The sequence below is a fragment of the Castanea sativa genome, chromosome 4 (assembly GCF_040712315.1).
Source record: "Castanea sativa cultivar Marrone di Chiusa Pesio chromosome 4, ASM4071231v1".
NCBI classification, from domain to species: Eukaryota; Viridiplantae; Streptophyta; class Magnoliopsida; order Fagales; family Fagaceae; genus Castanea; species Castanea sativa.
In genome coordinates, this window is record NC_134016.1 from 18,696,006 (window position 1) to 18,709,748 (window position 13,743).

Consider the following 13,743-nt stretch of genomic DNA (forward strand, 5'->3'; position numbering starts at 1 on the left):
TGGTGTACTAACGCTTCCTCTCCTCATAGTTCGCAAAACATGATAAGTTGCGACAAAAATTATAGCATTTTCTATGTTCGTACCATAGCTCCTTAAAAAGTGATAAAAGCAGTGTGAAACGGTAGCTGTAGGGTCAGGTTTGTAGGCCTATCTTGGGTCTTCTACTCTGTCTCTCTTGACAAAAATAATCTCTTCATAGTTCATGCTAATCTAAAAACATCTCAAACATTTTTCTAAGAGATGACGAGCAAATCAAGCTCAGGCTCAGCTCCACCGCCAAGGGATTCAAAGCGCAAATGGGTTCTTCCCTACCAAACCAAAAACCTGAGAGACCTCTACACACTTGGCAGAAAGCTTGGGCAAGGACAGTTTGGCATCACATTTTTGTGCACAGAAAAATCTACAGGGAACAAGTACGCCTGCAAGTCCATTCCAAAGCGCAAGCTGTTATACGCTGAGGACTATGATGATGTTTTGAGAGAGATTCAGATAATGCACCACTTGTCAGAGCATCCAAATGTTGTGAGGATCCGAGGTACGTATGAGGACATTGTGGCTGTGTATTTGGTGATGGAGCTGTGTGAGGGTGGAGAGCTTTTTGATAGGATAGTGAAGAAGGGACATTATAGTGAGAGAGAGGCTGCGAAGTTGATAAAGACTATTGTTGAGGTTGTTCAGACGTGTCATTCTCTTGGCGTCATGCATAGAGACCTCAAACCTGAGAACTTCTTGTTTCATAGTGTGGACGAGGATGCTGCTCTTAAAGCCACTGATTTTGGCCTCTCTGTCTTCTACAGGCCAGGTTCTTTCTTGGGTTTTCTTATTATTTTTTGTTAGTGCAATTTTGATGGGTTTTCCTTCCTGTTAATGATTTATGATTTTATTTATTTCTGTTTCAATCTACTTATTGGCCTTCTTTCTATTTCTGTTAATGATTTATGATTTTGGTTGGTTTGCATTTGCAAATCATGATTTCTATGAGAAATTTCTAATTTTAATTTTTTTTTCCTTCAATTGAAATGGTAGTTTTGTGTTCGAGTAAAGGTCCGTTTGGATATAGCTGAAAACTGAAACTGAAAAACACTATAGTAAAATAATTTTTTAATGTGTGAAAAATATTGCTCACGCCTAAAATTACTGTTTATTGGCTTAAAATCACTGTTCATGGCCAATGAACAGTGACTGGTGTGCGTCCAGCAAAAAAAAAAAAGAGGGTCTGAAACGCAGACACAGACGCACGCGTTTTAGCCCAATCCAAACCCATCCTAAATGAATTCTAATCTAGTTGTTTCCAAGTTTGACATGAATAGAAATTTTTGTTAAGGTTTTATGTTCAAAATTTCCTTGTTCATTGAAATTTTTGTTTTGGCTTGTGTGAGGGTCATATCAGATATTGTTTAATATCCAATATGAATGTACCTGCTTCCTTGTTTATTTATTTGGATAATATCTGAACTGGATGTTAAATGGATCATAATGGATTCTTGTTCTGATTCTTTTCTTTTTGGCAGCAACTTATTTTTTGGTGAACCAAATTTATTTCTCAAAGTACCCTAGATGAAATACCTCTACTAATATCTTTGTGAATCAATCTTGTAACTTGAGTGGAGGCTCATGAGGCAAGATAACTAGATTCTGACCATCTTGCCAAAGTATCAGCTAGTGTAAAATTCTAGAAGACTCTCTCTAAATAAAACTGAGATTCTTATTGATGAAAGCAATTGAATAGAGAGTACCAAAGAATAACACTGTACAAACCTACTACTTCTATATATAAACAAAGCAAGAAAGTTCTAACTCTGTAACTAACTCCCTAATTTCATGGAAGAAACTGTTATGAAACTAATCCCAATCTAATGTTACACGTGTTCTTATATAATAACTAACTACCAGCTGTTATATGTAACTGCCTTCAATGCTCCAAGTCAATGTATGAAGTCTTGATGAAAAGGCATTGCTTCAATTGTTTCTAATACCTCTGCACTTGCCAATACAGACTCTGTAATGTTCAATTGACTATTATGCTTCCTTGCTCTAGTTGCTAAATCAGGTTCTTGACCTCTATTCTTCACCACAATTGTATCACCCTGTTGTACCTCACTTAATTGAGCTCTTTGCTTCTCATTTTCTACACTCCCCCTCAAGAGCAAAGCTCTTGCAGATTGAGACTCCATTATACTTTCTGAATACTAAATACAATGAGCAAAGATATTAATTGATCCTAACCTTCTCAGCAACCTTAAGTAATTGTCCACTCCTAGTGCCTTGGTAAATATATCAGCCAATTGATTTTGAGATGATACATAAAAGGTTTTAACAGTCCCATCTAGAATTTTATTCCTAACTATGTGGTAATCTGCCTCAATATGTTTTGACCTTTCATGAAACACAGGCAGGGCAGCCTGGTTGTCAGTACATCAATGTTGGCTTCTCATGTGAGATGTGTACGTCCCTTAATAAGTACAATACCCAAGTCAGTTCAGAGGTAGTGGTAGCCATGGACCTATATTCTGCTTCTGCAGAGGACCTGGACACTACATTCTGCTTCTTGGACCTCTACGACACCAAGGCATTGCCTAGGAACACACAAAATCCTGTAAGTGACTTTCTAGTATCAGGGCACCCTACCCAATCTGCATCACAATATGCTTTAAGGTGCAAATCTGATTCTGCAGTGTAGAAAAACCCTGCTTTGGAGTACCTTTAATGTACTGCAAAATCATTGTTATAGCCCTCATATGAGGCACCTTAGGTTGAGACAAAAACTGGCTAAGTCTATGCACTGCATAGGTGATGTCTGGCCTACTCAGTGTTAAGTACATTAGCTTGCCAATTAGTCTCTTGTACTGCCCAACATCTTGAAGTAACACTCCTTCACCTTTGAACAACTTCAATCACTGTTCCATAGGTGTTTTTGCAGATTTGCAACAAACCATACCAGTTTCTTTAAGAATCTCAAGGGCATATTTCCTTTGATTCAAACTAATGCCCTTTTCACTTCTGGCAATCTCCAACCCTAAGAAGAACTTAAGTGAACCAAGATCTTTAATCCCAAATATCTTGTCCAATAAGGATTTTAAAGCAGCAACACAATTTGGATTATTGCCTGTGATGATCATGTCATCTACGTAAACAAGTAAGGCAATGAATAAGGAACCATCTGTATGTACAAATAATGAGTAATTAGCTTGAGATTGATGAAAACCAAAATGCAAAATAATGGCTGAAAGTTTGGCATTTGAATGCCTAGAAGCCTGCTTCAAGCCATAAAGGGACTTGACTAGCTTACAAACCATAGGAGTGGAAGAATTGGATGAATTGGACTCTCCCTTACTGTGATAACCAGGTGGTAAATGCATATATACTTCTTCTTCAAGATCCCCATGGAGAAAGGCATTATTAATGTCTAATTGATGTCTTGGCAACAGGAGAGAAGGTTTCTAGAAAATCAAGACCTTCCCTCTGGGTAAAACCTTTAGCCACTAAACGAGCTTTGAACCTGTCAAAAGTTCCATCAGAATTCAGCTTGATCCTATATACCCACTTGATGCGAACCTCAATCGACACGCTTTGAGACCCAATAAAAATATTGGAATATTTAACCCAGGAAAGCTAAAAATCAGATATTTGATAGAAACCCTGACCCAACGTTTATAATCGAAACGCGAACCAAAGGTATAAGTTGACCTTGACCCAATGATTATAAAGAATCACGAACCAAAGGTATAAAGTTTGAATGCCACAAGGAAGAATCCTTGATAAGTTCACAGTTCTTGAAGAACCAAAAGAGAGCAAAGCCTCACCTTTTCTGAATTTTATTCAATAACAGTCTTCAAAAACGTTTACAGACTTCAGAGCCTATTTAAGGACTCCACAAAACTTGACAGACAAGAAAATATATTCTAAAATAACTCCTAATTGATACCTTACCATATCAGGAATCAAGTTTGACCTAAAAAGCATTAAATGCACCTAAAAACAAGGAAAATACCTAAAAAAACGTACTAAATAATAAAACCCTAAATAAAAGTTGATTTGGCCTGAAATTAGCAGATCCAAAATAAGAAAAAATCTGCCTTAACTGATACAGAGCTGGAAAGTCAATCAACCATTAATTCATGCCATAAATCACTCCCAATTAAGTCAGATCAGCCCTAAATAGCTTGAATTAAATTTACTACACTTTCATCTTCCTTTGGGCCAAGCTTGGAACATCCTGCGTTAGAATCAGCCCAAATCTCTTGAATCAGCCCATTAAGTGCTTCTTGGATCTTCTTGGATCTTGCTCTTGTAATAGGCCCAACTGGAACATGCAATGGATCCTTGAATGCTTGTTGATTCTCATCACCACTTGCATCCTATAGGACTTTTACCATGTGGCAGTGAGGTAAGAATCCAATTCTGAGTCTTTTCAAAAGCCTCAATCTCTTTATCCATAGCTGCTCTCCAACCTGGATCTTGATCTACTTGGGAAAAACTAGCAGGCTCTTGATGACAAGCACTTATGGTCATCAGATAGGACTGATAGGAAGGGTCCAAATGAGAGTAAGTCAATGAATCTGCAATATGATAAGGTGAACCTGGAGGATGAGTAGCAACAACTGTGTTGCAATTAAACAGGTGTCTTGTGGACCTTGATTGACCTTCTAACAGGTGGAGAAGCTTCCATAGGTGGTATGGAACTAGGAGCAAGGCAAGGAGCTAAATCAGATTGAAAAGAATCAAGGGCTGCAAATTTAGTGAGTGAGGAAGATGATGTGGGAAGAGTTGAAACAGATGTATCTAGAACTTGAAAAGATGAGTCACAAGAACTAGGAGATTGAGTTGGAACCTCTGCAATACTAATAGGAGTAACAAAAGTATCAGTACAAGCTTGAACAGAAGAATGAGTTTCAACCTCAATAACAACAGTAAAAGGATCAAAAAAATCACATTTGTCTGATGCAAAAGGCAAAATGTGTTCATGAAAAATCACATCTCTAGAAATTAAAACTGTATTAGTGGAAAAATCAAGAAGTTTATATCCTTTAATGTAAACAGGATAACCCAGAAACACATATTTTCTTGCCCTTGGTTCAAACTCAGACTTGTGATATGAAAGAGTTGAGGCATAACACAAGCAGCCAAAAATCCTCAAATGTGAATAAGTTGGAACATGACCAAAAAGGACTTCAAAAGGTGTTTTGTGTGATAAAATGGATGTTGGTACCCTATTTATTAAGTACACAGCAGTAAGAACACAGTGACCCCATAAATGCAAAGGCAAATTTGATTGAAACTTTAAAGCCCTTGCTACATTCAAGATGTGTTGATGCTTCCTTTCCACAATGGTATTTTGTTGTGGAGTTTCAACAAAACTAAGTTGATGTAAAATGCCTCTTTGGAAAAAAACTTCTTTCATTATGAATTCAATTCCATTATCAGTTCCAATAGTTTTTACTTTCCTTGAAAATTGAATTTCTACCATTGTACAAAATTGCTCCAAGGTGGCTTGAGTCTGTGACTTATGCTACAGGAAGTATACCCAAGTACACTTTGAACAATCATCTACAATAGTTAAGAAAAACTTACAACCATTCATAGTTGAAACAGAAAAAGGACCCCACAAATCACAATGAATCAAATCAAAGCAATTATTAGCAATATGAGTACTTTTATTAAAAGGTAACATCTTTTGTTTGGCTAAAGGACATACTGATGGAAAAATACATGTTTGTGTTACATACAAAACATACGCAGCGGAAAATTAACAAATCTACTTCATTTGCAATTGATAACATGTGCTATGTAAGTTTTAGAATATAAGAACAAGAGAGTGTACCTTGATGTGTTGAAATTCAAAACCAAAGATTATAAGCACTTCGGAACACTTTTAATCTTCACTCCAATTCCACTTTATGCCCAAGAAGTGTGGTCTCTCAATCTATTTTCGAAAGGAGAATCAAAGAGTGTCTCACACTCACACACACACACCATTTTTATATTCACTTACCAAAATTCTGTATGTTTTTCTCCTTATAACTGATTATCTAATTGGGCTAGCCTTTTGGGCCTTTCCAATTGGGCTTTAGTATGTGACTTGGAGTGGGACCAAAAGGGACCAATAAGACACTAGCTCCAATGGACCTTGAGCTTTTTTATCAACTCTTGACAAGTCCAAAGTTACCATTAACTATATTTAATATCACTATATAAATATAGTTGCACTCTAGGCCTTATTTATAAATTATATTCGAAGACTTTATTATACATGCAACCCCTTCATAAAATATTCGTAGTAATATAAAGTCATGAATGTAGACTGCCACTTTGTAAATTACTATATCTTATCTTTGAGTACCCAGTTTAAGCCTCTATGTTATTCATCATATATTTACGAAATTCAATTTCATAAATATATACTTTACTAACTCCTTACTAAAGTGGTTAGGTTTAACACTTTGAATAACCAAACCAATTAAACTTATCTCAAGGGAATATTTTGTATCTCCGTTAAGAGACTATGAATTCCATCTTGAGAATATATGTTCCTTCAACACTAAATGTGGCTACCTAACATACTATTGATCGTGTCTTTAGATCTCACTCCTGATATTTCAAAGCAACTTACATTTCATGATCAGGTCCATTATCCTGTTAAGATTAAGAGTTTATGTAAATAGAAGTCGTGAGATTTATTATTCATTTGACAGTCGTTAGGAGAATAAATCTCACAGCGGTCTAGTTCAATATTTTTTAACTCTTAAAACATATCAACATACCAACTAGAAGTCTCAACTTCCATGATTAAGACAAATCATCTTAGTTGATATGTTATAGTCTTCACAGATAAAATGTCCAATTTCATCACCGACTACGAACTATAATTCTGAGTTTACAAAGAACTTGTGATTTATATCTTCAGTGACTTTCCACATAAATCACATACTATGCATCTCATGGACTAAATGATAATGTTTGAATATTCATATTACTATTATTTTAGATAATAAAACAACTTTATCAATCACAATATTAAGTCATACATAATGTCATACATAGTATTATACAATAGAATTTAAGAGCACTAATCTTAACACATACATCACAATGAAATGTCTCAGAAGAATTGAAAAGAGGTACATGATTCTTACTCAACAAAGCCAACTTGTCATTTGACAAGTGTCCTAGTCTAGAATGCCATACATGTGGCTGAGTTTTACTAGCTGAAACAATAGCAGAAACACAAGATGAGGCTAAACAGCTCTCTTCTAGCAAGTATAGACCATTGTGCTCCTTACCCATACCAATTGTGCTCTAAGGAGCAAGGGCCTAGATAAAGCAGAGATTTCCAAAGAAAATAAGGCGACAAAGAATAGATTTTGCTATCTGGCTAATAGAAATCAGATTGAAGGTAAATGAAGGAACACAAAGTACATTATGTAAAACAAGCTTTTCTGAAATTTGGACAGTCTCAATATGTGTAACTTGAGCAACCTCACCATTTGGAAGATTAACATAAGTGTTCAATGTAGAAGTAATAGATGTATAATAGGAAATAAAATGGATCATATGGTCTGTTGCCCCTGTATCTAATACCCAATTAGATTTGCTAAAGGCTTCCCTATTGATAGTTTTTGCAGAAAAGATTGAATGCTCTAAATTTGGAGTAAATTGAATTGAATACCTAACATAAGGTTGAATTGAAATTGAGAAGAACATGAAGCAACATCAGAAGCTATACCAGAGGTTCCTTCAACACCATTACTTGTAGTGACTATGCTCACAGTAGCTACATGATGTCCATCACCAAGATTACCTCCAGTATTGAAATATGACAACAACTGCTCACACTATGCCTTAGATATAGGACACTGATTCACTGCAACAGGTAAATTCTCTGCATTTGCTACTGATTTAGAGGAAACTTGATTTGCATTAGCATTTGATTTTCCTTTTGGCTTGTATCCATGTAACTTGTAGCATTTGTCAAATGTGTGACCAGTCATGTTGCAGTGTGTACAAAAAGGCTTCTCCTTTTTGTTATTTCCTTTGTTCCAATTGGTACTTCCTGTATTCCCTCTTGTATTAGCATACATAGCTATTGCATCAGATTGAGGTGTGCCAAAACCTCCATGTCCAATGGTTTTGTGAGATTCCTCTTGAAGAACCAATGAATAGACCTTGCGCATAGGAGGAAATGGATCTAACATGAGAATCTGAGTTCTAAGAGTCTCAAAATTCTCATTTAAGCCCATCAGAAACCTCATAACATAAGCTTTTATGTGTGAAGCATTCAACACCTTCATAGCACCACAAGAACACTTTGGAATTGGATCGTAATGTAGCAATTGATCCCAAAGCCTTTTAAACTTGGTGTAATACTTTGTCACTAACATCTAGTTCTGAGAAATATAGAAATTTCTCGTTGCAAGTTGTAAATCTTGGGACCATTCCCTTGTGCAAACACATTTTGCAATTCAATCCACATTTCCCTTGCTGTTTCACAATACATAATGCTGCTGGATACATCCAAATGCATTGAATTGATCATCCAAGAAAGCACCATGGTGGTACAGCTCTCCCAATCTTTATACAAAGGTGAATCCAAATCTGGTTTTGAAAATTTTCCATTAAAAAAACCAATTTTCTTCTTTGCAGTGAGAGCAAGAATCATTGCTCTGGACCAAGATTGGTAATTCTTCATTCCAAGCAATGGTTGAGTAACCAAAATACTGCCTGGATTTTCACTCGAACTGAGGAAATAAGTGTGTGGGGCAAAAGGATTCTGATGGGAACGTGGGACTTTTGGGCCTTGTTTAGGAAGGCCGACCTGACCCTGGGGTTAGAGACTGTTGGTGCTATGGGTTGGCCTATACGCCGAGGATCCGAGGATCCATCCGAGGATGAATTTCCCCTCGGACTGACATCAGAGAACCTGAGACTTCATGGTAAAGGTTAGGGAATGACACGGTCAAGACCAATGGTTAAAGGGAGAGAACCCTTGAATGTCCTAGAAGCGCCGATGTTGGAAGAATATCAAAAGTAAAGGCTGCTACCTCCACATTAAAGACCCTGCACCTACCACCCTGGCCGCATTAATGGGGAGGTGACACTTGAACAGTGGAAGGGAAACTTCTAGTTACTGTTCAAAGGCATTAAGAAAAGAAATATCTAGGCTAAGGCAGGAGTTGGGGCAACACGTGTATAAAGTATGAAAAAAGAAGAGTATTTAAGGAAGGACCTAGAACAGAAAGAGGGATGGAACTTTTTGTAACCTAAAAAGAAAAAAGACAAAGAGAGAGAGATAATATAAGAATAGCTCTCGGCTTACGTCCGAGGAGACCTATTTACATTACTTCTTGCTGTTTCCAAATATTGGCAATCTTTAGTTTGTCATTTAATCCTCACTTACTTCTAACCTGGGTTTCAAACCCACACTCTACAAATTCTTATTGTTTAAGGCTCATTGGGCCTGAGCCCATAACTGTTCTTGGGTCCAGGTGCAATTGTGCACTTACAATAAGAATTAGGAGGATTAGGAGTAGTGGAATCATTGCTAACAGATGGTGAAGGTGGGACTAGAGTTGGATCAGATGGATTGGTTGATTCAGAGGACGCCATGGAAGAAGCTTTAAAGCTCTGATACCATGTAAAATTCTAGAAGACTTTTTCTAAATAAAACTGAGATTATTATTGATGAAAGAAATTGAATATAGAGTACCAAAGAATAACACTATACAAAGCTACTACTTCTATATATTCACGAAACAAGAAAGTTCTAACTCTGTAATTAACTCCCTAATTTCATGGAAGAAATTGTTATGAAACTAATCCCAATCTAATATTACACATGTGCTAATATAATAACTAACTTCTAGCTGTTAAATGTAACTGCCTTCACTGCTCTAAGTCAATGTATGAAGTCTTGATGAAAATGAATTGCTTTAATTGTTTCTAATACCTCTGCACTTGTCAATACAGACTCTATAGTGTTCAATTGATTATCATGCTCCCTTGTTCTAGTTGCTACATCAGGTTCTTGACCTCTATTCTTCACTACAATTTTATCACCCTGTTGTACCTCACTTAACTGAGCTCTTTGCTTCTCATTTTTTACAGCTAGACTATTAATTTTTTTGTACACATGTATTTATCTTACAAGTTTGAAAGAAGCCATTAAATATTTAACATCTCTTATCAGCTTGACAATCTTCCAAGGAGGAAAGATATCCTTTGCATTTGTAGAATTAGTAGCAAGAATCAAATGTATCCAATTAAACCTCTTGGCTAACTCCAAGCCAATCCTTAAGGCAAAACCCCTTACTGATTTTCAAATTTTATATGATTTTTATTGAACTAGAAAAAGTGTGTGATAGAATATGTGGAGAGGTTATGTGTTAGGTGTTAGAAAATAAAGGATTCCTTTAAAATATACTAAGGTGATTAAGTATTTGTATGACACTACTGTAACAAGCATGAGAACAAGTGGAGGCATCACTACTCACTAGTGTGTTTCCTATTGCAATAAGTTTACATCAAGGATAAACTTTAAATCCATATCTATTTATGGTCATGGGTATTTTGCTTATTTGGGGTGCAATGGATTGTGCCCCAAAAGGTTGTGGATTTGTTAGGGGCCCCATTTGGAAAGCAGTAGCTTTAGGTCTTATGTGGGCTATTTGGAGAATGTAACAATAGAGCATTCAGTGGATCGAAACAGTTTATGACAGATCTTAAGATGCTTTTACTTCACTCTTTATTCAAATGGATGACTTTATCATGCCATTCCAGTCCAATTTTTTAATTTTTTTTTTTGTTGATTTCCTAGATGATTGTAATTTCTCTTGATTCATCGACCTACATAGACCTCCTGTGTATAGGGTGGTGTTCATATTTTTTATAAATTTTATTTATCAAAAAATTCCATATCTATTTACACTGGCCACGGACAAGCTTCACCAGATTGATCTAGGATGAAGTCTGTTTGTGTATGATTTTTTGTGGACAATATAGTTTTAGTTCATGAAACTAGAGGTGGAGAAGTGCCAATTTGGAAATTTGGAGGAATGCTTTAGAATCTAAAGACTATTTTTAGGTTAAGTCAGACTAAAATAGAGTTTTTATGTGTAAGTTTGGTAAAAGTAGAAACAAAGATTAAGGAGTTTTAAAACATGATGGTACAGAGATATCAAATGGTGAGTTCTTTTGATATTTTGGATCAATAATTAATAAGGATTGAGGTATTTGCGGAGGATTTAAATGAAAGAATAAGAGCACGGTGGATGAAATGGGTAAATGCATTAAAAATATTGTGTGATTGTGGAATAACTATCAAATTAGAAGGGAGAGTTATATAAGATTACTATAAAACTAACTGTACTTGATGGTACTAAATTTTGAGTCCAAATCTTTTATCCCACTCTTCCTACTCCAAAATATACTCCACAAATAAAAACATGTCACAAGTCCATCTAGCTTATTAAACGATAAATTTATGTCTTCTATTATTTCAATTTCCTAAAATAAATAAATAATCCATCATATTTAGGTAATTGAAATAACAGAAGACATAAATTTAGCATTTAATAAATTAGCTAGACATGTGGCATGTTTTTATTTATGGAGTATATAATGAAGCAGGAAGAGTGGGACAGAAGATTTGGCCTCCTAAATTTTGGGCTATTAAGATGCAATACTTAAGTGTATTTGAAATAAAAATGTTAAGATGTATGGAAATGCAAGTCAAGGTAGGATATGAAATGAAAAAATTCATTTAAAGATAGAGGTAGTTGACATTGATGAAAAGATAAGGAAGAGTCAATTAAGATGGTCTGTTCATGTACAAAGGAAAGTGATTAATGCAACAATGGAAAGTAGTAAAAAAATTAATTAAGGAGGTGATTGGGAGTATAGGATAAGATTGAATGGTGGAGAAGAATAAATGTGGCAGACCCTGATAAATCTGCTGATCATCTATAGTGGATCCCAAAGTTTTGGGACTAACACTTTGTACGAGAAAAGTTGCATTAGTTCCTCAAATTCTATTTTCCCAATCTTCTCCATCTGTTATGTATTTTTCCTTTAGTTTTAGTTGTCTCATTGCCTTCATCTCCCACTTTGTTCATAAGATGATGAATTCTAATGAAGGGGAAGGATCAATTTCATATTTAAAAAGAGCCACAAAGAAGAAGAAAGGAAGTTTCCTAGATATCATAGCTGATTGTTGGAAAATTAAATTTTTGGAGGTTGATACTTTCTTGGTTCATTGATAATGTACTTGGGACGTGATCTTTCATGCTTTATTGTTCTAAATATGGCGGTTTTATCTCTATTTGACATGACATGCTGGTTTTTGTACGATACTTTCCAGGTCAAACCTTTTCTGCTGTTGTTGGGAGTCCGTTCTATGTTGCACCAGAGGTGTTGCGCAAACATTATGGACCTGAAATAGATATATGGAGTGCAGGAGTTATATTATACATTTTGCTGAGTGGAGTGCCACCTTTTTGGGCTGGTATCCATCTCTGAAGTATAATGGTTCATTTGAATGGAAGCATTTGAAGAGAGAGGATTTAAATTCATATAAAGGCTTGAATAAATTATGAAAAGTACAGATTTTTTCTATTGATGAAATTCATATAAAGGCTTTATTAGCAATTTAAATGATTAAACATAAGATCTTATTTCAAATTTATAACACAAGTTTTTTGGTTGGAACAAAAATTAAAGTTCATATCAAACAATTTATACTAGTAGATACTCTTCAAATCCCTTGATTTTAAATTCTCAAATCCAAATGAAACCATATTAGTTGATGTTTGATATATATCACTAAAGAATTTGCTTTCTGTATGTCAAATTCATATTGCCGATGTAGTTTTGCATCTTCTGTTACCTACAGAAACTGAAAAGGGAATCTTCCGAGAGATTTTACAAGGCAAATTAGATTTTCACTCTGATCCATGGCCTGTCATCTCCGAAAGTGCTAAGGAACTCATTCGGAAAATGCTTGATCGGAATCCAAAGCAAAGGCCCAAAGCTCATGAAGTCCTTTGTAAGCCTCTTTCACTGTACAGTTGTGTTAAGCAGGGTGGCTTGTTTGGATATTAAGAGAAGATGAAGCCTAATCAATTCCTTGCTTTATCAATTTTACAGGATTTGTAAAATGTTGGTATACTAAAGTGATTTTTGTATCAGGCCACCCATGGATTGCAGATGACAATGCTCCTGATAAACCGATTGATTCTGCAGTGCTATCTCGCCTAAAGAAGTTCTCTGCAATGAACAAACTTAAGAAGATGGCTTTGCGTGTAAGGATTGATTCTAGTAATTCTTTTTAGTTACATATCTTTGATAGTTGATTCCTTGGACTATTGAGCAATGCTAACCTAATGTCCTGAACACACACAAAGTCTGGGATCAACTACCTTTGGAAAACTACAACTAAATTTACATAAATTAGGTTGAACTTTGGGTGAACTGATTCTATTTTAGTTTTCATGCTTCAAGACCAATACTCGAATTGTTGTGCGACAAAGTTTTGTAGATTCTTCATTCTTCTACTTAAATTTTCCACTTGAATAGTTTACTACTGAGACAATGTATGTGCTACTATGCGCAATATACAAAATAAGCATGCTCTAGGACAGGATGATAGTATAGTAGTGGAAACAAAAGAACAGCTTCTCTGGCGATTCGTTAACCCTACTAGCATGCACTTGGAGTTGCTTCAGTCAGTGCTATGTTTTCCTTAGCTTTAGT

The 13,743-nt window shown here is 35.6% G+C and overlaps 1 protein-coding gene across 2 annotated transcripts in view; it reads left to right on the forward strand.

Annotated features, from left to right (window-relative positions):
• Nucleotides 1–13,743, forward strand: part of LOC142631748 (calcium-dependent protein kinase SK5) — a 32,001-nt gene that overhangs the window by 7,605 nt on the left and 10,653 nt on the right. The window contains exons 2-5 of one of the 2 annotated variants that reach the window (XM_075806044.1): nucleotides 292–802; nucleotides 12,353–12,496; nucleotides 12,884–13,036; nucleotides 13,180–13,292. In XM_075806044.1, coding sequence (XP_075662159.1) covers nucleotides 292–802; nucleotides 12,353–12,496; nucleotides 12,884–13,036; nucleotides 13,180–13,292 — 921 coding nt within the window. Of the gene's footprint in view, nucleotides 1–240; nucleotides 803–12,352; nucleotides 12,497–12,883; nucleotides 13,037–13,179; nucleotides 13,293–13,743 lie in introns of those variants that run through there. The other variant, XM_075806045.1, reaches the window with a different exon arrangement.